General features: G+C 43.4%; 1 protein-coding gene across 1 annotated transcript in view; it reads left to right on the top strand.

The window, feature by feature from the left end:
- LOC144491119 (ephrin type-A receptor 4) overlaps positions 1–26,048 on the top strand; it is a 132,606-nt gene that overhangs the window by 64,074 nt on the left and 42,484 nt on the right. Inside the window, exon 5 of the mRNA XM_078208800.1 lies at positions 5,756–6,091. Coding sequence (XP_078064926.1) covers positions 5,756–6,091 — 336 coding nt within the window. The remainder of the gene's footprint in view (positions 1–5,755; positions 6,092–26,048) is intronic.

Raw genomic sequence — 26,048 nt, 5'->3', positions numbered from 1 at the left:
CCCGTAAGCTTCAGTAAGAGTTTTTAAAACACCAGGTTAAAGTCCAACAGGTTTATTTGGTAGCAAATGCCATTAGCTTTCAGAGCCCTGCTCCTTCGTCAGGTGGAGTGGATATCTGATAGCTTCCACATAGCTTCCACAGATAAAGCATGGAGCAAATGTGAAATATTAGGATTTGCATAATGTTATTATTTTCTTCCTTTTTTTGAATGCCTCATCGTCCACACGTCACTTTTTCCATTATTTTACCATAGACTGTGACTCAGTCAAGGTATTCCACATATATAGACAGCCCTCTGGTACCTTGACCAAAAGTAGCCCTTCTTCATGTTCGAGTCTGGGAAATTAAGTGTTGGTCAACAATTTGGCCATGAGGACATTTATAGGCTCTGACATCACAAAATGCCCATATTCACATCCCAGCACGGAAGTCACAATGCTTGCTGTTCCTTACCCGAAGCCAGGAGCATCAAGTCCAATTGTAACACCCTATCATTAGTTCAGCTGGATGCAACTGACTTAACCTTAACTAGGGCTGAATAAGAGGGTTTTAATGCAGCCTGCAAGAGAGAGAAAAATGAAAATTTAATTAGGCAGGATGCAAAATCTCAATTTCCTGATAGCAGGTTGAGATGCAGAGATAAAGTTTGTGGTGTGTCACGCCACATGCCAGCTTGTGATGGGTCCATATTTCTAATGGATTTGCATACTATTTGCTTAAAACAATTCAAAATTACATTCTTGGTGAATGAAAATCTCATGTCAACTGGTTCACATTTGTTTAAAGGTGGTGTACATCAGTTGGCTTTGTTCAGCTGTGTGTCAGCTCAGTGCTTTTCCATGTTTAACTCTGCAGTACAAGGGAGGGGAGCAGGAGAATGGTAGCTTGCATGGAGGCTTGGGATCAGTAAGGGTGAGTGGCACAGGGGGTGGTGTTGAGTGGGGTTGAGGGCATGGAGGAATGGAAGAGAGAACTGAGGAGTGGAAGAGGAATCCAAGGAAGGACAGAGGGTGGGGTCAAGGGAATAGAGGGTGTCCTGGGTGTGTTGGGGTTGGAGTGGGGCAACAGTCAGTCAAGGTCAGAAAATGAGAGGTCTAAAGAAGATGTCAGCACTGTCCAGATCCATCTTGAGGTGTTGGCTGGCAGAGTTCTTACCGGGATTTGAGTTCGCCTCCCACATTTCAGTTATCCTTCCTGAGAGTGATCTCAAACTATCTCCCTTACAATGGATAGAAAGGAGGGCTGGCTGAGCCTGCAAATTTGGCCGTGTCCCACAGAGTAGCAAGTACAATATTGGACATGAACATACAATAAAGAGTGAACAAAAAGAAACAACATTGTTTCTTCCAAAATAAAGTAAGTGTTCCAAAATCCCCTGTAACCATCTATGCATGCCAACCATGCATTGATACCAGTATATTTCGCTCTCTAAGTCGCAACAAATAATGATGATGCACGCATGAATAAAGTGAAACCAATGTAATGTGAAATTTAATTTTGAAAAACACCCTTTGTGCTTTCAACTTTGATGTTAGATGGAGTTGGGCAGGAAGGTTTTGGCCATGAAGCAGAGGGCCCGATTTTACCAACAATTTGCGCCCGTTTTTGGGCGCGGTAAAGTCGGGTGTGAGGCCTTTATCGCGATCTGCACCCGCGTCCGAGCAAATCGCGACTTTACCGACAGCCGCGAGTGGCGCGGATCTGTTCCACGCCCGAATCGGGCGGCTCGATGATTTAAATGCATTAGCATGCATTTAAATTGATTTAATTACCTGCCCGCCCAACTCTACCATCAATTCCCACTTTACCTTCTTCTGTTCCGTTCTGGATCCGCGCTTTTAGCGACCTGCTAAATAAAAATCCGAAGCCGACGCTGCAGCTTCCGAAGAGCGGGGTCAGAGCCTGCAATGGCTCTCTGACCCAGATCATCGTCTGGGAGGGGGTGGGGAGGAGGGAGGTGGGTCAGGTGTATCTCTGGGGGGGGGGCGGGGGGAGGGAAAGAGGAGGCGGGTCAGAGCATCCTCTGGGGGGTGGGGAGGAGGAGGAGGAGGTGGGTCAGAGCATCCTCTGCCGGGGGGGGGAGGAGGCAGGTCAGATGTATCTCTGGGGGGGGGTCGAGATGGTTGATCGTTGTCTGGTGGTGGGGGGAGGCCCGATCGCTCACTGGTGGGGGGGGGGGCGGATGGATCTCTGGTGCGGGGGGCAGGGGTGTCCGCTGCCACTCTGCGGGTGATCGGTGGGGAGGGAGGAGGACAGGGGGGTCCGCTGCCACTCTGCGGGTGACCCTCCTTCCCACCAGAAGAACAAATCCCTCCTCCCGGGGTGATTCAAGTCCATGATCTTTCATCTGAAACATTAACTCAGTTTCTCTCTCTGTACGTGCTGCCTGAGTATTTCCAGAATTTTCTGTTTCAACTTCCAATGTGCAGCATTTTGCTTTTCTATCTGGAAGTTAGTGCCTGTTACGTTCTGTGTCTTGCTATTTGGAGAAATATGGCTCCAAATAATCTGGACTCCTTTTGATGCCTCATCCAAACGTTTTCATGTGTGAGTCTAGACAGTGACCACTGCCAAGCTTTTTATCCAGCACAGCATTGTAACTGAGCTCAACATTGCTCTCTGAGTGTTTTACATGTTTAAAATTAACAAGTTAAGGTCACTGGATATTGATCAGAAGCAGGAGTAATTGAATGGTTTTTGTTCAGTTTAGAATAGAGAGACTGAAGCCCTGTCTGGCATTAGCTGGAGCTTGGACTAGGGATCAAATACAGGGATTTTATGATCTCTGCGCCTTATGTAGCAGGCCATTTACTTACTGATTCATACTCAGGCAGCATGTACGGAGAGAGAAACTGAGTCAATGTTTCAGATGAAAGATCATGGACTTGAATCACTCCGGGAGGAGGGATTTGTTCCTCCGATGGGGGGGAGGGATCGCCCACAGAGTGGCAGCGGACACCCCTGGCCCCCCACCAGAGATACATCTGACCCGCCTCCTCCTCCTCCCCCCTCCCCAAGAGATACGTCTGACCTGCCTCCCTCCTCCCCCCCTGCCAGAGATACATCTGACCTGCCTCCCTCCTCCCCCCCCCCCCCCCACCCACAGAGGATGATCTGTGTCAGAGAGCCACTCTCTCCGCTTTCTGCTTTTTCAGATTTTTTTCGAACTGCACATGCGCAGTTCAGAGCTCCGATCGTTCTGGCAGCACTAAGCCCCGCCCACAGCGCGGATCAGACTGGAGCCGGTTGAAAGCTTTTGGGCGCGTCTGAACTCTGATTCCAAGGTCGGATCTGTACTACGCCCAGATTCGGCACTTAGAATCAAAATGGTAAAATCGGGCCCAGAGTCTCCCTATTTTTCCAGGAGACTCTTTAATAGCTCAGCCATAGCTGCTGCACTGTCAGCTGACAGCGGGTTTCACCACTGGAAAGCACCCATGCCGCAGAATTGCACATCTACATTGCTGGCACTTCAGATTTTAATTGTAACCATGTGGGAAATGGGAAAGGGCAAGAAAGTGCAAGCATTTCCACTTCCAGTTTTGCTGTCAGTTACTGACACAATTCTGCCCAATGGGGGCTGAATCTTGAACTCAATTTAATGTGTATCGGATTATTTATCTGTTAAATTGGCTGCCGTATTTCCAACAGTGACTACATTTCAAAAATACTCAATTGGCTATACAGAACTTTGCGTTACCCTTGAAGTTGTGAAAGGCACTATATAAATGCAAGTTCTTTCTTTCTGTTAACCATCAGGGAGTCATATTCAACCTTATTTTTACAGATTGCTGTACTGCATCAAATTTGGATTGATTCATGGTAGATGTTATCTTTGCAAACAGTAACCCTATTGACTCAAAAGTAAATCAGTGGACTTTATTTCAGTGTTGTACTGTTTTTACAATACTGGTTAATGCATTTTTGTTAAATTCATGTTTATATGTTTTAACCTAGCTATTAATCCATTTAAAATAAGCATAAAACATTAGCGTAATAAAAATAGTGTGTAGAAGAAAATAAACCCTCAAGATGGCAGGAGTCATCTTCGATCTGCTTTTTTTAATGTTTGTTATTGTCCTGTAACAAGTGTGGTAGTACTAGTGAAAAATATATACTTGCTGAACCATTTCCTTCTAAAATCGTTCCATTTTAATTATCTTTAATTTTCCCTCTCACGAAGGATCAATATCAGCAGTCAAAACACAGCAAAGCCACCGATCTTTGCCCTTTGAACCTAGTTCCCAGCAGTCTCAGGACCAAGTGCAAAGCCAAGAAATCTGAATACACAAACTGCATGTTAGCAGTATCGATTTCCTCTGGTGAAACAAGAATTATAAGGGTACTGTCTGAAAGGATATGTTTTCATAGTGAGGCTCGTACATGTAGATTGGAACAAAATATAATTATAGTACAGTGGAGCATTAACCCCATGTCACTAAAAGTAGTCCAAGAGGTTCCTACTGGGTTTTTAAAAAATCTTACGTTACATATTGCATTAACTGCATTTCATTTCCAAATAAATGTTCAGCACTAACTGCATGGTCACACTGTAAAGTGTTCCTAGTCTGCTAACGATATTTGGTAATGGCGTTTCAAAGTTATTTAGAATGCAAACTATGCTTTTCCAGAGCCTTAGCAAACTAGCCGAAAGGCATGTCAGAAACATCAACATGGTCGCTTTAATTAATATTAAACAATTTCCCTGCGCAGGAACAGCAAAATGAGAATTTAATTGCTATTTATAAACTTAACTGAATTAATAATGGGATGGTTGTAACTGCGCAGAGCTTGCAGCTCTAGCTGGCTTAGAAATGGCTACCCCTTCGCTATAAGCTGGTGCACAATGCAGCTTTTCCTTTTGCTCAGCTTCATCCTTCCACTTTGTTGTGTAACCATGTTTCTCTTCTTTAGTGCGCCGCTCCTCAACTCTTGCAAGCAGCTGCTTCCCAGTTTTACGCCTCACTGGTTCCCTGTTTAGACACTGTCGTGCCCTGTCCCACATAATAATTATTGACTTTTGCTTCCAAAAAGCTCTTATTCAGTGCGGGACATTTTCCCACGTGAACACAAGAGCATTCTGTTGTGATGCCGTTTGAAAAGTCCAATCCACAAAATGACCTTCTAATAAACTAGAAATATTCCCTCCCAATCTTGCCACTGCAGGTTTATTCCTCTGATTATTGTTTTGAAAGCGCGATCCTTGCTCTTGTGTGCTGAGCATCTTAAAAGTGTTTTTATTGCTTACCATTCAAGAGTGCAAAGGAAAGGTTTACAAGTGCAGTCAATTGTTGCTTCTGAACAAAGATTGATCTGCAGTAATTTATGCTGCACTTTTGTGTAGGAGACAGCAAAGACACGCAAAACAGAAATAGTTAATTTTGACAGTGTTCAGTAAGGCTGCATCACAGAACATCATCAGTTTTGCTATTATCACTGAAACAGATTATATTCAGTATCTGTTTGCATCTCGTGGCAGCTTTATGTTTTTACTTGCTTTTTGCCCTTGGCCATTACATAAAGTATTAGAAATCCAAGATAACTAGGTTAATATGAATGAACTGGAAGGAAGTACGGCAACCAAGATGATAAAAAAAAGCTTCATGTCTATTATGTTTTAAAATATTTGACAGTGATTTATTTTCAACAAATGCCCTTAAGATGCCTTAAAAAGGATTAAGTGGATTGAATATTGTATCAAATTTTTCAAACACAATAAAGTTGTCATTCACCGGATTTCTCCACTCTAACCAGGACCACCCTCTGCTCCGTTGAACCTGATTTCCAACATCAATGAGACGTCTGTGATCCTGGAGTGGAGTCCTCCCCAGAACACCGGCGGCAGGCATGATGTTACCTATAATGTGATCTGTAAGAAATGCACCAACGACCTCAGCCGCTGCCATCCGTGTGGGAATGGGATTCATTTCGTCCCCCAGCAAAAGGGCTTGAAGAAGACCAAGGTCTCCATCACTGATCTTCAGGCGCACACCAATTACACCTTTGAAGTCTTTGCAGTAAATGGAGTCACAAACCTGAATCCCAACCATGACCAGTCTGTCTTAGTCACTGTCACAACCAACCAGGCAGGTAAGAGTGTGAGATTACACCATAACTCCTGCAATTGCTGCTACATTTTTTGACATTTTAAACATTGTTACTTGGGTCTTCTGAGAACTATCAGCAGGAAACTTGCACAGTGTCCGAGGTCACCTGATGGAGACAACTCTTTGGGCGGGATTTTCCAGCCACGCTCACCCCAAGGCAGGAAACTCCTGCCCAAGGTCAATGGACCTTTGCGTGGTCTGCTAAATTTTCTGTTCCACCTGCTACAATTCCTGTGGCGGGTGGGACGGGAAAATTCTGTCCTTCCTTTCAAATTTTTCATCAAGATGAGGGTATTGAGGCATGGAATGCACCCCATTTCAGTACCTTCTGGGCAGCATCAAACAGCCACAGCTCAGTTAGAACACAGCCAGATGTAGAGTAATGCTCATCCACTACTGTTTCATCAATATTTGTCAGCTTGTACCACAGAGGAGCAGCTCCTTCTAGGCCACTGTAATATCTTTCCCTATTCCCCACATCAACTTTCCTATGGTATAACTTGTGAGATTTCCAATCAGGAAGAAGTTTTGCACTGTTTAGTTTACTAAGTTTCCAGCATTCATTCCACGCTGGCCAATAACCAATGAAGAACTGGAACTCATCAGCGTGAGTTGGTTTTGAACTCAGGTCTGAGATGCAAAGGGCAGCGTCAAACCCCAGCCTCCTGATGTGAGTCAATTTTATAAGTGATTTATTTGAGAACTAAGCAGAATTATGTCTGACACCCGCACGCAGTAAAGAGCCATGACTGACACAATGAATGGGATTTTCCGCGCACCTCCTGCCGCGTGTTTCACGGTGGTGGAGGCAGCCTGTCATTGGTCGGTGGCAGGTGTTATGTATGTTGAGGCATGCCCCTTTAAGAGAATGTGTCAGGTGAACTCTGATTCAAGCTCCATGTTGGGTGGAGCTTGCCTAGCCAGTCTTCTGCTGAGTGTGCTTGGATAAAGCCATGTTAATTAACTGTTCCAGTTAATTTACCACCACTGACCTCGTAGTCTACTATTAGTTTCAATATCAGACCTCAGACACAACAGCGGGAACTTCTGGGTCCGCTGTTGTCAAACCTGTGGTGGGGGTGCCCCGTTGGCAGAACCTTAAGATCCCGCCGGCATCAACAGCCGGAAAATTCCAACCACTATTACAACTCGTGAAAGTGTGGTCTATGCTTTGACTCACCAATCGGTGAAACTGTTACCAATTCATGAATAATAATAAAATATAGGTATGTTCTTGTAATGAGCATGAAGTTCTCCTTCTGCTTAAATGAATCATGCTTGAATACCACAATTATAGATTAAACTGTTAGAATTGGTTCCTCACTTGAACAAGGACCAACACTGTGAAGATATCCCCATCTGCTTATTTGTGAAATGCTTCAATTATTTCTCATCCTCCATGCATTTCCTGCTATGGAGAGAAAACAATTCAAAGCAATGCAGTCATTTTAAATAGTAGTTCCAAAGCATGTCCTGGGAGTGTGGCTTTTCATGCAAGATCAGTAATGCAAGTATCAATTTTTTATTGATTGTACGCTGTCTAGACTGCTGCAGTTACTAGATGTGGTTTACCTCTTACAGAATACAGACAATTATATTTAAAACGCAGATTACTTTAAAAAATACAACTGTACATGAACAGATTATCTTTTTTTAAAGAAGCATGGTAGTATTTTTGTGGTAGAGAAACCAGCAGAGAGTCAGATATTCCCGATAGGTTTTTTTCAAAGATATATAGGCATTACATCATTGAAACGAACATAACTCAGCAGGAAGCTGACCATCTGCCATTCTGGCAATGAGGTGAAGACTGTTTTAATCATTTGGCCTCAGTAATGAGTTGCAAGTAAAAATCAGCTGATAGTGATTAGTGAGCAAGTACCCCGGAGCCTCCGTTTCTCTAAGATGTGAGCAGGGGAAAGATTTTGATTGTAGTCTGGACGTACAAAGACTTTGAAAACAAGCCTTCCAATAATAGTGATGCCGACTTAATATTTGAAACAATTGCATTTTAATTAATCATAGAATAGATCATAGAATCACGACAATACAGAAGGAGGCCATTCAGCCCATTAGGTCTGTACTGATCACAATCCCACACAGGCCCGATTCCTGCAACCCCTCACATTTACCTTGCTAATCCCCCTGACACTAAGGGCGGAATTTTACTGGCACGTCCGCCCGAGGCTCGTACGATCCCACCCAAGGTCAACGAAGAATGCTGTTCTCCGAGCCTCGCCCATCCCCGGAATCAGGGCGGGTGTGCCGGTAAAATTCTGGTCTAAGTGTCAATTTAGCACGGCCAGTCCACTTAACCCGCACATCTTTGGACTGTGGGAGGAAACCGGAGCATCCGGAGGAAACCCACACAGACATGGGGAGAACGTGCAAACTCCACACAGACAGTGACGCGAGGCCGGAATTAAACCTGGGTCCCTGGCGTTGTGAGGCAGCAGTGCTAACCACTGTGTCACCATGCTCATTATTGTGCTCATTGCAGATTTTGCTTTCTTTTGATATTTGATGTAAAAAAAAAAGACAGGTTTCTGTTGCTTTGACTTCCTACAATATTACGATTGCATACTGTAATCACTAAAGGAAGTAACAAGGCTGAAATTTGAAATATGCCGAGACATGGACAAAACCCCAGTGCAGAATCAACTCACTGATCAATTTGGGCTCTGGCCTATTTTCCCTTTCCTCTCCTTTTTTCTCATTCATTCGTGGGACACGTGCGTCGCTGGCTGGCCAGCATTTACTGTCCATCCCTAATTACCCTTGAAGGGCAGTTGAGAATCAACCATGTTGCTGTGGCTCTGGAGTCTCTGGTAGGCCAGACCAGGTAAGGACGGCAGATTTCCTTCCCTCAAGGGCATTTGCGAACCAGATGGGTTTTTCCCATCAATCGACAATGGTTTCATGGTCATCAGCAGATTCTTAATTCCAGATATTTTTTATTGAATTCAAATTCTACCATCTGCTGTGGTGGGATTCGAACCCGGGTCCCCAGAACAGCTGAGTTTCTGGATTAATAGTCTAACGATAATACCACTAGGCCATTGCCTCCCCACAAACATCCCCTGGATAGCGTGTTTCAAGGCCTCTGCAGAATAATGGATAAAGACTTTATTAAACTTTCACAGCACATTGATGAATGTGTGGTCAGGAAGTTGTTTCAATGGACTTCTGATGGAGTTTGAGAGAAGGAAGTTCAAGATTTTCCCAGTCAGGCTGACCTCAAACTAAGTCAGGGTCGGGTATGGCCATCAAAAGCTAACTTCAGAGCCGCGCCAAGAATGTATTTTCAAATAAAAAATAGGAAGAAACATGAACTCTTTTTATACTGTCTTTTAGGTCAGATTCTGGGAGATAAGAAGCCATGAGCCAGCTTCTTCATGTTGGTGACAGGACTTCGTTTTATATTGTAAACCTCAGAAGGTAGCTTAGAGTCTCAGGAGAGCCAAACTGAACAAACAGCATCAAAAGAAGTGACTATATTTTGTGTACTACTGCAGTGAAGTAATTTTCTGTGTGAAGTGCTTTCACACGTCCCGAGAACAATATTATGACAATTCAAGGCCGGAATTCTCCCAAAAAAATACTAAGCGCCAAATTTGCTTGAAAACTGGAGTAAATAATGCTGTTTTTTTCAGTGGGAGTTCAGAGAAGCCTCCCATACTCTGTACCCTGTAGAGGTCACGAGTGTGTATATCATTAAAAATCAAGGGGTGGGACCTATTCCCACTGTAGAGGCTGGCAGCATAGTGCTGAGTGGGCCACTGCGCATGCGTCGATCTGTCAGCACCAAGATCAGCGCAAGCGCAGTAGCCCCGCACTGCCAGCCTCCCGATCACTGGCCAGCTCGATCACTGGCTATCCCCACATCGCAGACCCTCCCCACCCCCCCCCCCCCATGCCCTGATTGTTGAACCCCCCCCTGACCATTCCTGGGCCAACCCCGAACACCCTCCCCCGAAACCCCTCCTCCAAGCCTGCCCTGATCTGCAGCCTTCCCCCCCCCTCTCCTCCCCCAGAGTCCCAACCCCTCTCAGCAGGCTGGCCCCCACCCTCCCCAGCCCGCCCTGATCGATGGCCTCCCTCTTTCCCACACCCATCATGTCTGCAGCGTGGCAGCGGGACCCCCTACCCCCACGATTGGCCCACCAGTCCGGCACCCCCTTGGCACTGCCCCTTACCCGATGGGCAGTGGCATGGTGCCTCCTGGGCATTGTCACTTTGCTCCTTGGGCAGTAGCAGGGATCCCAGACTGGCACTACCAAGCTGCAAATGCCCAGCAGGCCACCCTCTGCCACCCGATCCTCTGGGGGGCATCAATTATGCCCCATTGACTCCAGTGGGGTCGGGCCACTAATTCTGCAAAAATGGGGAGCTATTGTAATCCCCGTTGGAGTGAACCACTCTGGAGAGGGAGGGGGAGATGCTAGCAGGCCCGGAGACCTCAGTCCCAGGCCCGCTAATTACCTTCAAATTATATTAAAATGATCATATAAATGGTCATTGAGCCTCCCCGCTGATTTCCTGCTCGGATATGAGCTGGGAGACGCTATCGGGGCGGGAATACATGCGCGAACCCCATGAATCGGCCAACGTGAGAATCTCCCAGCCCACTGAGGTAAAACATTAGCACCGCAGGATGGGAGAATCACCCCCCAGGTGTTTCCAAAGGTAACAACACAATACAGTTGAGGCATTGCACAGCAAATAGGACCAATTCTGCTTTCATGGTCTTAATTCTGAACAAAGATTTGAACCGAAAAATGGTAATGCTTGGTATCTGTATAAAGTTTAAAATTTATTTATTAGTGTCATAAGTAGGCTTACATTCATGCTGCAATGAAGTTACTGTGAAAATCCCCCAGTCGCCACACTCCGGCGCCTGTTCGGGTACACTGAGGGAGAATGTAGCATGGCCAATGCACCTAACCTGTACGTTTTTCGGACTGCGGAAGGAAACCGGAGCACCCGGAGGAAACACGCGCAGACACAGGGAGAATGTCTGTGTGGAGTCTGCATAGAGGCCAAGCCAGGAATCAAAGCCAGGTCCCTGGCGCTGTGATGTACTGGTTCCTGCAGGTTTGTTCTTCCTCTATTTTGTAAACCATCATCGAGCAAGATGCATTTAAAAATGTAAATAATTCCCTTGTCTGTCCCCAACAAACAAGCCCAATAAAGTAATTTCATTTGTCAATGATAACTGGTTTCAACAAAGTGAATTATTACTGAGCATGGATGGGAGTGAATGTCCTCCAGCACCTCAGTGAGTTACACCATCATGCGAAGAATTAATAAAGTACAGCTCACAAACCTTCGGTGAGATGTGAGGCTGTTTTAACTTCACACGTATCACAAACCTGTAGTATAATTGGGTGTGACTGAATGCAAATTAGAGTAAGTGACCTTGAGGAAGCAGTTCCACGTTGCTTCGACTTCACAATAACGTCAGTGTAACTGCAATTGTAATGAAATATGGATCGCCTCGGAATGTTGTGGGCCTCATTTCAGTGTTTCAGTGGGTGGCACGGTGGCACAGTGGGGGTTAGCACTACTGTCTCACAGCGCCAGGGACCCGGGTTCGATTCCCGGCTTGGGTCACTGTCTGTGTGGAGTTTGCACATTCTCCCCGTGTCTGCGTGGGTTTCCTCCGGGTGCTCCGGTTTCCTCCCACAGTCTGAAAGACGTGCCGGTTAGGTGCATTGACCTGAACAGGCGCCAGAGTGTGGCGACTAGGGGAATTTCACAGTAACTTCATTGCAATGTTAATGTAAGCCTTACTTGTGATTAATATATGAACTTTACATTTTTACTTTCTACTGTTTGGCAAAAGCAAGTTGGTCAGCTTCAGCATGAGCATTTGAAAACACTCAAAAGCAATACAGAGCTGGAAATATAACTCCGATCTATTAGATCTGTATGAATGTAAACAACTACTGATAACAAACCAGAATTGCAAATTGCTCTTGCATGTGCATTATGTTTTCTTGAACTCCATTTGATTGTTCACCCCCAAACTACAAGCAAATTAGGGGCCGAGTAGGTGGGGGGATGGTGCTGTGGAAAGTTTTCATTGGTAAGCGTGGAGCGAGTTCCATGGAGTTGCTGAACTAGATCATGATAACTTTTTTCTTCACCTCCTGCCTCCAAGCAGTATCCTTGGCATAAGGAGACTTTTCCCAGCCAACAGAAACACCGTTGACATCCGTTTACACAGGAAATAAAATGCGAAGTGTTACTGGCTGTAAATACTCAAGTTCTGTGCAGCATCTGTGTGTTAATGTTGTGCTGATTGTCACATCATGCATAGCAGATAACATGTTGATAATATGTTTGGATTTACTTCAGACCCATCCACTGGAATTGAACAAATTTAAGGTACTTTCACATTACTGATCAAGTCCCATGGACTTGAACTTTCAAGTGCAGCTTCCACTTTCCAGTTGCTTCCACTTGTTGATTTGATTTATTATTGTCACATGTATTAGTATACAGGGAAAAGTATTGTTTCTTGCGTGTTACACAAAGCATACCATACATCAAGAAGGAAAGGAGAGGGTAGCATAGGAATGGCTTCATCTGGCAAGAGGTCAAAAGCCTCATAAAAATATAAGACTCACAATAACGTTGTCCTCACAATTTGTTCTCACTGGAGCGATGGAGGTTGAGGGGCGACCTGAAAGGAGTCTACAAGATTATGAGAGGCATGGACAGAGTGGATAGTCAGAAGCTTTTTCCCAGGGTGGAAGAGTCAATTACTAGGGGGCATAGGTTTAAGGTGCGAGGGGCAAGGTTTAAAGGAGATGTATGAGGCAGATTTTTTACACAGAGAGTAGTGGGTGCCTGGAACTCGTTGCCGGGGGAGGTAGTGGAAGCGGATGCGGTATGACTTTTAAGTACATGAATAAGATGAGAATAGAGGGATATGGTCCCCAGAAGAGTAGGGGGTTTTAGTTAAGTTGAGCAGCATGGTCGCTGCAGGCTTGGAGGGCCGATGGGCCTGTTCCTGTGCTGTAATTTTCTTTGTTCTTTGGAATTCCAGAATGAATCCCCACAGCAGAAAGATGTTATTAGTGTCACTCTCTTCCAGTAAAATTGTCCTCAAGTCACTAAATGTTAGATTTCTTTCTTCTCTTTATCCCCTCATTTCTACAGCAGTCTTTTCATAGAATCTACAGTGGTGGAAGGAGGCCGTTTGGCCCATCGAGCCTGCACTGACAGCAATCCTACCAAGGTCCTGTCCCATCCCCATAACCCCACATATTTACTGACCTGACATTAAGGGGCAATTTATCATGGCCACTAGAGTCATAGAGGTTTACAGCATGGAAACAAGCCCTTCGGTTCAACTTGTCCATGCCACCCCTTTGTTTTTAATGACTAAGCTAGGCCCAATTGCCCGCGGTTGGCCCATATCCCTCGATAGCATCTTACTCATGTAACTGTCCAAACGCTTTTTAAAAGACAAAATTGTACCTGCCTCTACTACCACCTCTGGCAGCTTGTTCCAGACACTCACCACCCTCTGTGTGAAAAAACTGCCCCTCTGGACACTTTTGTATCTCTTCCCTCTCACCTTAAACCTATGCCCTCCAGTTTTAGACTCCCCTACCTTTGGGAAAAGATATTGACTATCTAGCTCATCTATGCCCCTCATTATTTTATAGACCTCTATAAGATCATCCCTAAGCCTCCTAAGCTCCAGGGAAAAAAGTTCCAGTCTATCCAGCCTCTCCTTATAACTCAAACCATCAAGTCCTGGTAGCATCCTAGTAAATCTTTTCTGCACTCTTTCTAGTTTAATAATATCCTTCCTATAATAGGGTGTCCAGAACTGTACACAGTATTCCAAGTGTGGCCTTACCAATGTCTTGTACAACTCCAACAAGACATCCCAACTCCTGTATTCAATGTTCTGACCATTGAAACCAAGCATGCCGAATGCCGCCTTCACCACCCTGTCCACCTGTGACTCCACTTTCAAGGAGCTATGAACATGTACCCCTAGATCTCTTTGTTCTATAACTCTCCCCAGTGCCCTACCATTAACTGTCCTGTCCAAAGAGCAAGTCCTGCCCTGGTTCGATCTACCAAAATGCATCACCTCGCACTTATCTAAAATAAACTGATCTTATTCAACAACCTACCATATGGTACCTTACCAAAGGCCTTGCTAAAGTCCATGTAGACAACATCAACTGCACTGCCCTTCTTGGTTACTCCTTCAAAAACAATCAAATTTGTGAGACATGACTTTTCCACTCAGAAAGCCATGCTGACTGTACCTAATCAGTCCTTGCCTCTCTAAATGCCTGCCCTGACCTGCACATATTTGGACTGTGGGAGGAAGCCAGAGTAAACCTACGAGGAGATTGTGCAAACTCCACACAGACAGTGACCCGAGGCTGGAAGTGAACCTGGGTTTTTGGATTATTCTGATTCCAGAAATGTGCAAAATTTTTTTTTGCTCTAGCACATTTTCAGTGATTGTGACAACAAGGATAAATTTAGTTTTCTGGCAGGTTTTAAAGAAATTAGTAAAGTCGAATTTATTTCTTACAACAGAATAAGTCTTCCAATTTCCAGTATTGAAACCAGCTAATAGAAAAACCAGTAGTAAAGTCATAACAGTATTGGAGTGTATGGAGTAAACCTAATTATCATAAAGGTAGTTCTGGAGAATGGGTACAAAGTGAAAAGACCAAACCATTTTCAATCCACCTCCTGTTTCCACCTCCTGTTAGTTAAACGTGAGCTGCTAACTGGATATGTGCTTTTCATCCTGTAGCAAAGGTTATATTTACTTCTCTATTTTCTTTACCATTTTGATAATGTTAAATGGGCGACATACAGACTTACTTCTTTGCAACAAACTAGAAAATGGCAGCAAGTTCAACTGATAATGTTTACCCATACTTTATAATCCATACCTCTGCATCCTAATTAAAAGTCTTAATTGTAATTAATAACTAAATCTTGAAATGATTACAGGGTGGAGATGGTTTTCAAAACATGATTTGGCAGCATTTAAATGTGCATTGTTAAAGGTTAGAATTGAAAGTCACTCCTAACTGTAGCTTTGAATCCATAACCATGTAAATTCCTACAGGTGCTTAGTGCCTGCCCAGTGTCTTACTGCACATTGTTGGCTTTTTGGTCTCAAACAGACCAGGTAATTGGGCATTGGTCACTTTGGCAGAGGCCAGCTCTTCTAATAGCAGCAGAGACACCATTTTAATTTGGTCAACTTAAGCACTAGCACCAACACTATAGAGGTCAGTGAAGTCACTTTGCTTCTACTGGCCTACATGGATCTTCCCCAACCACCATGGCAGTTTGTGGAAAACAGCCACAGTCAAGACTAAGTAGACATGTTCATTGCCTGCAATCACAGATACATTTATTTCAACATTGCCATCGCAGCAGCAGGGGGCAGAGATGGGGCAAACATTTGAGAGGCGAGGTAATGTTTGTTTCTGTTTTAAGCCCCGGGTCACAGGTTGATTGAAGCCGATTCAATAGTAACTTTCAAAGGCAAATTGGATAAATACTTGTGGGGAAAGGTAAAACTTGCACGGCCATGTGGAAAAACCAGTGGAGTAAAATTAATTGGGTAGTTCTTTGAAATAGTCGACATGATCATCCGTGTTAGGCTGAATGGCTTCCTTCTGTGTGGTACAGCTGTATGATTCTATCCATGTGCATCAGGAGAAGAGAAGGTGGTAAGAGTCAGGGAAGGGAGTTAGTCATACGTCTCAGGTTTGCATCTTAAAACAGCTGCAAATAAAGCAATGACCAGAGGAACATCCCATTATATGAACAGCAATTCCTAGCATAATGGGTAACAATACACAATGTCATTGGAACACAGATCATTTACTTGCAACTTGTACTACAATAGCTCCATATATTTAGCATAAATTCACTTTCAAGATGGCCAGCTACTTCTAAAGGACGGAGGAAATCGACATAAGGTATTAAATAGGCAGACTCTATATAGCTGCTAAAATGCTAATACTTGGGTTTACTATTAGGAAAGCCAACCTGTTGTTGATTACAAAAATAGACAATGTGAGAAATACATAGTCCGTCAGTCAGCATCAGAACAGGCACATTGAAATTTAATGTGGTATCATTCATCAGTCACACTTAAAAAGCTCTCCACAGGTGCTGAGTAACCCAGTGTGCTTCTTTGTTCTATGTTTGCAAAATTTGCCTGATTTGCAGGGGGCACGGCGTGGAGGTGGGAGGTGTGTTTGTGATGCTTGCATTCCACTCCGCAAATGTTCCTGACAAAAAAGTATCAATCATTGTGCATTGTTACACATAGAAAGGACTGTTTGTAAGTAAAATGATGCATTGTTACAAAAAGTAAGAGCTTAAACATACAGTAAAAGCATTTTTACTGTAAGTGCTGGAACAAGTGAAAAGGTTCACATACCTTGCGCAGATTATCACGGATGTTGGGAGCTGTGGTTATGAGATCTGAATGAGATTTGAGGGTAGCCAAGACCAGCTTTGTCAGAATAAAGGACATGTTATTGTCAAAGAAACTGAACCTGAATTTTAAGAAAAGAATGCTGAGGTTCTACATTTTGTCTTCCATGTTATAGGCCACAGAGACAAGAACAACAAAGAAAGATACAATGATAAGCTAAATGCAGTTGAGGTGTGAGCATAGAGAAGGGTATTCCATGTGTCTCTGCAGAGACTAAAAGACTAATGAGAAAGTGTTGGAAATGCCTGGAGAAAAAGAGGAAAATAGTGCATAATATCAAAGAGACAGATACAATACTTCAGCCATATCATTAGAACAGAAGCTCGATAGAGACAGTTATTGGCAAGCAAGATTGATGGAAAACATAGCGGAGGGAAGCAGAGGCAAAAGTGGATGACTGATATAGTGGACTGGGTGCAGTTGACTTATGTGGAATGTGTAAGGGCAGCACAGCACAGACAGTGGTGAAGATCCATGACAGTCAATCTTCTGGGAAGATGATGATACCGACGAACGAATGAACCGTTAGCAGTTGACCTTGGAAGAGCGCTGCTGCAACAACCGCTTTGTGACATCTGCCCTGATTTATACTTGTCATCTGACATAACTCCATGGTGGCCTACTTGAGAATGAGGCTAAATTCCAGTAGAGTTTCAGTGCACACAAATACAGTAGCTGCTTATGTGTGTGAGTGTGTGTGTGTGCATGCATGTGTGCTACACACATACAAGAGCCGTTACCCTTTTTATTTGAGAAAGCTATTGATGCTGGGTCAACAACATGTTTTAGTCCGCATAAACGTACATTCCTTAAGAAAATAGACTAACAGATTTAAAAATAAAAGGCCCAGCCCGGCCCACACAGCACAGTGGCATAGTGGTTAGCACTGCTGCCTCAGAGCCAGGGACCCATGTTCGATTCCCGGCTTGGGTCACTGTGCGGAATCTGCATGTTCTCCCCATGTCTGTGTGGGTTTCCACCGGGTGCTCTGGTTTCCTCTCACAATCGGAAGGACATGCTGGATATGTGCATTGGCCATGCTAAATTCTTCCTCAGTGTACCTGAACAGGCGCTGGACTGTGGCGACTAGCGGATTTTCAGAGTAACTTCATTCCGGTGTTAATGTAAGTCTACTTGTGACACTAATGAAACTTTATCAGTGTTCAAACAAAGATTCATTCGGGGTGAAATTGGACATGGGTGAATATGCAAAGCACGTGGAATTGTTTTTGGTCTCTTGTTATACATTTCCTCTGGAATTCAGTTCCATTTGTTTCAGTTGGACTCGAGTTTGGGCTGTGTGGTATAATGGTTGGGCAGATGCTGCCATTGCTCCAAGTAAAGAAAAGTGGATAGAGGCTCATGGTTCACATTGCTAAAAACAAGGGAATCCAGCTCCGGGGTTGCAAGATTCATAAAAAATATAGCATTTTTGTCTTTTACCATCAAGTGCTGAATGACTGCTGGTAAAGGCATTCCTTCATTTAAATGAACAGGATCCAAATCAATACTTCTGACCCCAAAAATGGTAAATTATTGGTTTTTGTCACGCAATTAGGAGAAAGCATAAGAGTTTTCTTATAGTTAGTGAGGGAGACACTAGAACCAGTTCTAATGAATCACCCTCACCTCTGTAATAAGAACAAGGTATGAGAACAGATTTCTGACTGTTCTCTTGACACAGGTGTGGAGATGCCGGTGTTGGACTGGGGTAAACACAGTAAGAAGTCTCACAACACCAGGTTAAAGTCCAACAGGTTTATTTGGTAGCAAAAGTCACTAGCTTTCAGAGCGCTCGCTGCTCCTTCGTCAGGTGAGTAAATGAGGAGTAAGTGGGTAAATGCAATCACCTGAAGACTTTGATTATCCCCTCCCTGACTCCTGCCCCCACTGATCATAGAATCATAGAAACCCTACAGTGCAGAAGGAGGCCATTCGGCCCATCGAGTCTGCACCGACCACAATCCCACCCAGGCCCTACCCCCACATATTTACCTGCTAATCCACGCATCCCAGGACTCTAAGGGGCAATTTTTAACCTGGCCAATCAACCTAACCCGCACATCTTTGGACTGTGGGAGGAAACCGGAGCACCCGGAGTAAACCCACGCAGACACGAGGAGAATGTGCAAACTCCACACAGACAGTGACCCGAGCTGGGAATCGAACCCGGGACCCTGGAGCTGTGAAGCAGCAAACAAAAGAACAATACAGCACAGGAACAGGCCCTTCGGCCCTCCAAGCCCGCGCCGCTCCCCGGTCCAGGATTGAATCCTGAATCCAGGATCCCCGCCCAATTTTCCAGCCTATCTACATACCAATATCCTATCCACCGAGCTGTCCCTCACAGCTACGATGCTTTGTTCATTACAACCTATTAACTCACCCCCACCCCCCCATTCCAGACCATGTGATCTCCAGGGAGAGGCGAAAACCCAGAGTGAAAAACCCCAGGGCCAATATGGGGAAAAAAAAAATCTGGGAAATTCCTCTCCGACCCCCTGAGGCGATCGAAACGAGTCCAGGAGATCACAATGGCCCTGATCGGAAAATGCTTCCCAACCCTAGTCATTTCCACTTCCACGAACACCATATGAATTCCCTGCCCCCGAGACAGGTTCCCAACTATCCGCAGTGCTAACCACTGTGCTACCGTGCCGCCCTGATCTCTCCTTGCCTCCCCCTTCCCCCCAAAAAAAGCATTGGCACTGTTGGTCGTGCCTTCAGCCTCATGGCTCCCAGGCTCTGTAATTCTCTCCCTAAGGCCCCATGCTTCTCCATCTCAACCCTGCATCCCCTTCTTAAAGAGGCTCTTTAAAACCTCCCTGTGACCAGATTTTTGGTCACCCTTTCTTTATAACCCTGTTGGCTCAGCATTCAACTTTGTTTATGATTACATTCCTGTGAAGGGCTTTTGGAAGTTTTTCTACATGAATGGCATAGCACATATGCTGCATAAGCATGAATTCAGCTAGGAAATCAAGTCAGCTTTAAACTAAGAAATATTTTGAACAAAATCCCTTCCCCATTTTCTTTCAGAGACTGGCAGCAAACACTGGATTGGTGAATCAAAGCATGTTTTAGCAAACTCCTCTTGACTCGTGCTTGATGTAATTAACAGCCTTTTGATTTCACCAACACTTCTTCCTGTGAACAGATCAAGCCAGGCTGGAGCCAGACAATTAGCTCACAGTCAAGTTTATCTCGCCGTACGGTCATCCCAAATATCTTTGATTTCCTGGCGCATAATGGAAATTTTATTGCTCGTAAAAAGCTTTGTGTCATCGGACTGCAAACAGAACAGATGGTGAGATAGTTTCAGGTGAAACGTGACCACATTTCTTAGAGTACATAGGGCATCATTAAAGAGGAGGTTACAGAGTCGCGAGCACAATTTAAAAAAAGAATTGCATCATGAATACCTCTAAAAATGTTACTTACCTGCCCAAGAGCACCCAATCAAAACCACAGTACCAGGGTGGTTATGTTAAAGCAGTTGATTCCTATCAGCATAACATGTAAGAGCACTTCTTTTTTAAGGAAACTGAATTATATATTTAACGTGTTGCATATTTATGCCGAATGATAACTTATCCCTGATGAATTAAATTCATACGGAACCTAATACTTGATTAAATTCTTCTGCTTTTACCATTTTGACCATAGCCCTTCATTTGGAAAAATCAACTTTTCCGGAAGTATTTTTCAAATGCCTTCCCAGCCTTTAGACAGTAACCAGCATGTTCTAAACAAGAATAAAAGCCGATGTGTCGGTGCACTAAATGCATTTTTTTGTGTTTTTAAGAACCAGACATGGTTAGGTAGTTGATTTTACTGCTTTTGTGTTGGCTATTTCTCAGGGAAACAGCATTAACAAACTGCCAAAAATAGGATTTTCAGCCGTTTCTTTTTTTGCTTCAGTGGTTTCGTTGGCTCTGTTCCAAAACAGACCTGGCCTTGAATTAGTATTCCTGAGGGAAACATTCCTGATTTTACGATTACTATCCTACATTGGCTGAGTAATTATACCTGATGTAGATATCGTGGCTGTGCAGAATAGCAGCTTTGCTCGTTTCCTGAGACTGAATGACAGTAAAGACATTTGCTCTTTGCTCTCGTGGCAATAAAGACATGTTTCCTCGATCCTGTGAAAGGTTTAAGGCAATGAGAAATCAATGATAATCTCTGTGTTCTAATAAATCTGTCATTTTGCAATTATTTTTGTGGACCACAGCTTATTACCACAAGTGTCAAGTTCTTAGAAATGGTTATTTCCTCTAAAGAGATAGCCATTCTCTTGTAAGAGGACAGATTATTCATGCAAGCACAGTGCTGAAGTGGTACAAGTCCTTTTGTGATGCTGATAAAAGTTTAACCTGTTTGGGCTCCCTGTGGATGAGAGTTATTAGCATATTACATCTATTTAAAGTACAGGAAATAAAGCTGTCTTGTTTAGACTGACTTACACATTTGAGGTGTGCATGCAGAAACTCAGGTAACAACTCACCTTTCAAAGTTCATTCGTTATGCTTGTTTTTACAAGCAGTATTTCTGACCTGATATGTCCTTTACCAACCACTTGACCCTGCATACAACAAATTGCAAAACGGGTTAATCAAACAACCATTAAGATTCCATGTCTGGTTGGGAACATTTACCTCAAAGGAGCAGGAAAAAGACTGAGGTAACTATCAGCCCCTCCATCACCTTTCACGATACAGCACTACAGCAACGGCAAATGCTTTCAATGTAGAAAAAACATCCCAAGGCATTTAGTTTCAGATGTCACACAATTATTCTTAATTTGAGAATTAAAACCAGGCCCTGTAGTTTTCTTTTTTTTACATGATTGAATTGGTAGTTAAAACGAACACTCATTTTAGAATTCAAAAATGATTTTATTTTTAATCTTCAAAGTTATGCTGCAGTATTATTCCAAGTCAGAGTATTTGGTCATGTTTTCTAAAAATACATTCCAAGTATATATGTATATATATTTCTTTTAAAATTCACTAAGTTGACTAAAAATTCAATGCTTTGTTCTGCCATGTCTGAATCAACAACCAGCACAAAAAATGTTCAAGCAGTGTGATGCACATGGGCCCATGTTTTTAGGAACATTCAACTTAGCTGGTTTCCTTTTTGAAAAATAATCCACCCTGGTTCTCTCCAGAGGCTTAATTGATTAATAATTTGTGTCAGCCTTGGCTCAGCGGCAGCGCTTCTGCCTCCTGAGTCAGAAGGTTGTGGGTTCAAGTCCCACCTCGGAGACCTGAGCACATAATCTAGGCTGACACTTCAGTGCTGCACTGAGAGTGCTGCGTGGCCAGAGGGCCCAACTTTTAGATGAAACGTTAAACAATTCACCAAAGATCCTTAGACAGCACCTTCCAAAGCCATAACCACTTCCATCTAGAAGGACAAGGGCAGAAGATACATGGGAACACCACCACCTGCACGTTCCCCTCCAAGCCACTCACCATCCTGACTTGGAAATGTATTGCCATCCCTTCGTAGTCACTGGATCAAAATCCTGGCATTCCCTCCCTAATGGCATTCTGGGTCAACCCACCGTGTATGGACTGCAGCGATTCAAGAAGGCAGCTCACCAGCACTTCTCAAGGGCATCTAGGGATGGACAATGAATACTGGCCAACCAGCGATGCCCATGTCCCATGAATGAATAAAAAAAGGTCTCGCCTGCCCTCTCCGATGGATATTAAAGTCACTATGCAAAAAAGAGCAAGGGAGCAGCTGTACTGTCCTTATCAATATTTTTCCTTCAAGCAACACTTAAAACTTACGATCTTTTATTCATTCGTGGGACATGGGCGTCGCTGGCTAGCCAGCATTTATTGCCCATCCCTAGTTGCCCTTGAGAAGGTGGTGGTGAGCTGCCTTCTTGAATCGCTGCAGGCCACATTCTGTGGGTTGACCCACAATGTGCACAGTATGCTTTGTCTGTATAGTGCGCAAGAAACAATACTTTTCACTGTATATAAATACATGTGACAAGAATAAATCAAATCAAAAATGGTGTACATTCCAGAATGATTTTATGCCAATTCTGAATGGAGGGGGACTTATCACTAATCCATGAGCAAAGGATTCTTCTATGCTGCAAATGTTAGGATACTGTACAGTCTTTTCCCATTAACATTACTAATCTTTTTGTCTGGGAGACCCAATATCAGATGCAAGATTGTTCCCATTCTTGAGCACAATGCAATAATACAGAAAAGGGCAGGATTCGACTTGGAGTAGCTCAGTGGAAATCACTACCTGAGCAGTCATTTGAAGTGATCAAAATTCAAAATGTTGGGTTCAATTTCAGCCTCTAATTTAGAGAATTATCAGGGCATAGTTACTGTGATAAAATGGGAAGAAAACCCTTAACATTAATTTTTTATAAATCTCTGATGAAGATATCTAATATCTAAACATGCAACAAGTAGCCAATCATCACTCACTAAAACAAGGGACTTTGTAGCACCCTTCTGACTGGAGACGTTTGCTCGTAGTTTTTACACAATCGGAAAACCTGTTTTCATCTCTCAAGTGTGATTTCTGCTTCCCTGCCTCAATGGAGTAGATCTTCCAAACGTTTACTAGCTGTCACAATCTTAATCTGATGGCAGATTAAGAGTCACACTTAGGTAGCACTTCAATATTGATTTGTCATTCACATGTGGACTGCAACCATTGTTTGAAGAATGGTGCGTCTGCCATCAGCTGACCTCATTTCATATTAAGTATTACTTTTAGTTATGTCACAAAGGCTTGCAATTTGATTTAAATTACACGCCATTGTCAAAAAATGAGGCAACACAGCAGGAACTGGCATTTTTTTTATGAATACAGATTAAACTGATGGGCATTTTTAAAATCAAACAAAATAAATGAGTTAAAGGCAGCAGCATGATGTAAATTTTGATTTGATTTATTATTGTCACATGTATATGATGTAAACTTTGATTTGATTTATTATTCTCACATGTATTGGTATACATATGACAATAATAAAATATTGTTTCTTGCACGTGATATAGACAAAGCATTCTGTTCATAGAGTAGATAGTGAAGAAGGAAAGAAGAGGGTGCAAAATATAATGGTGCAGTCACAGCTAGGGTGTGGAGAAAGATTTAACATAAGGTAGATCCATTCAAAAGTCCGATGGCAGCAGGGAGGAAGCTGTATTCAAGTCGGTTGGTACGTGCTCTCAGAGTTTTGTATCTTTTTCCCAACGGAAGAAGGTGGAAGAGAGTATGTCCGGGGTGCGTGGGATCCTTGATTATGCTGGCTGCTTTTCCAAGGCAACGGGAAGTAGACATAGTCAATGGATGGGAGGCTAAAGGTTTGCCCTTATCCTTTCTGTCATCAGAACACCTTTCAAAGCTCCATCCCATTTATCCATTATTTCATATCCATCTCTCTGCACGCACATATTGTATGTAGACACTATGTAACATGCCTTGGCACAGAATTACTGGAATGTAAGATACAGAGGAAGGCATCATTCAGGAACAACAGGCAAGCAACATGAAAATTGCTAAAAAAAAACCCAGCTGTTTCTGCCCTTGTGCTGTTCAATCAGGGTAAAACTCCAAATTGTTGTATACTTTCCAATGTCCCCAGAGGTTCTCAAATTCATTTTTTGCTGATTTGTTTTGACATGATTGATTTGAGAACACAAATGGCAGTGCTTAATTGTTAAGGATAGCCATAACACATTAGAAGTACAGATGACATATTTCGACCAAATCTATTTACCGGAACAGAACAGCAGTTCCAGCAAAATGATCGATGGCTTGTGTTTCTTGACTGAAAGGTACAGTAATAGATTAACTCCTTACCTCTTGGTCCATGTTAGGATTCAGTTTAATAAAATTATGATTACTTTTTAAAGGCTGGAACAATGAAAGAATTTGTGATTTGATTTTAAGCAACAGCATTTTTATTTCCCACTCAGCCGTGCCATTTTATACTTCTCAGCTCAATTAACAAAAAACGTGCACTCATGTGGTTAAGGAACATGTAACAGCCAAACAAATATTGAAAATACAGCAATCCTTTTAAAAACTTGTCATCCACAAATTGCTTTCCAGCAGAATGCTTTGTTTTGATATTTAGTTTAGAATCGAGGCTAACTCTGAAGGAAATATATGCAGTAGCGTGCCATGTTTCTCTTGGCAGCTCGTAAGTCTTCATTACCAGATTTTAAGAAAACACATTGCATTTGATGGAGAGAAGTGGCAGAAATAAACCAACAATGTTTTACTTAGCAGAAGTACATTTTAATGCAGGAATGTGAAAACCCCCTCAAGATTAATATCTGAAATTGAAAATAATGTTATTTCTACATTTCAGCCTTGCCAATAAACAGTTGATGTGCATAATGTAGAGTGTTGTCATTCTTACAGTGAAGTTGACTCTTATTTTCACTTGATTAGGATGAGATCATTTTTGCAAAGCTCCATTTTATTTAGTGATCCTTCTGGAAGTAGGGCGGCACGGTGGCACAGTGGTTAGCAGTGCTGCCTCACAACGCCAGGGACCCAGGTTCAATTCCCAGCTTGGGTCACTGTCTGTATGAAGTCTGCACGTTCTCCCCGTGTCTGTGTGGGTTTCCTCTGGGTGCTCTAGTTTCCTCCCATAGTCCAAAAGACATGCTGGTTAGGTGCATTGACTTGAACAGGTGCCAGAGTGTGGCAACTAAGGGAATTTCACGGTATCTTCATTGCAGTATTAATGTAAGCCTTACCTGTGACAAATAAAGTTTAACTTTAAAATTCTGTCTCAGTTCACATTACCGTAGTTTCACATAAAATGTCTTTGAAGTGAATAAACTTCTCAGTTGGTGAAGGGAAGTGATAGGTACTGTCTGTATTTTTTACAGTCCACTTTAAATTTGAACATTTTGACAATTGTAATTACTTTTTTCTATTCTCCAAATTTCACTTCTTGGGTGGGATTTTCTGCGCAACCCGCCGTGAACGGTGGCCGGCCATTGGCAGGATCTTCTGCTCCCATTGTCAACAGATTTTCCCATTGACTGGACCCCTTGCCACTGGGAAACCCACAGCAGGGGTGTGCCGTCAACGGGACAGGAAGATCCTGCCCTTGTGAGCAGCCAAAAAGTTTTGCCCTTTTTCTCTTCTGCCTTGAAAACACTGATTCATGTTTGGTTGCGGGTGCCACGAGTCCTCTTGTACCTCACCTCACTGAATGGTGAGCTTCACAACAGAAATTTAATTATATGATCCATCTGATCTTTGCCTCACCCAACGTCCTTGGAAGGAGAAGACCCTACATCGGCCAATGACAGTGTTCAGGAGTGAGAATTCCAGTGAAAGTACTCCCCCTCTCCTCTCCACTCTTCAGATAAAATGTTCTGGCTCTGTTGCAATGCGGGTGCGCCGGAAAATGTGG

The sequence above is a fragment of the Mustelus asterias genome, chromosome 3 (assembly GCF_964213995.1).
Source record: "Mustelus asterias chromosome 3, sMusAst1.hap1.1, whole genome shotgun sequence".
Classification (NCBI taxonomy): domain Eukaryota; kingdom Metazoa; phylum Chordata; class Chondrichthyes; order Carcharhiniformes; family Triakidae; genus Mustelus; species Mustelus asterias.
Note: the sequence above shows the minus strand (reverse complement) of the source record. Positions and strands in the feature narration are given on the sequence as shown.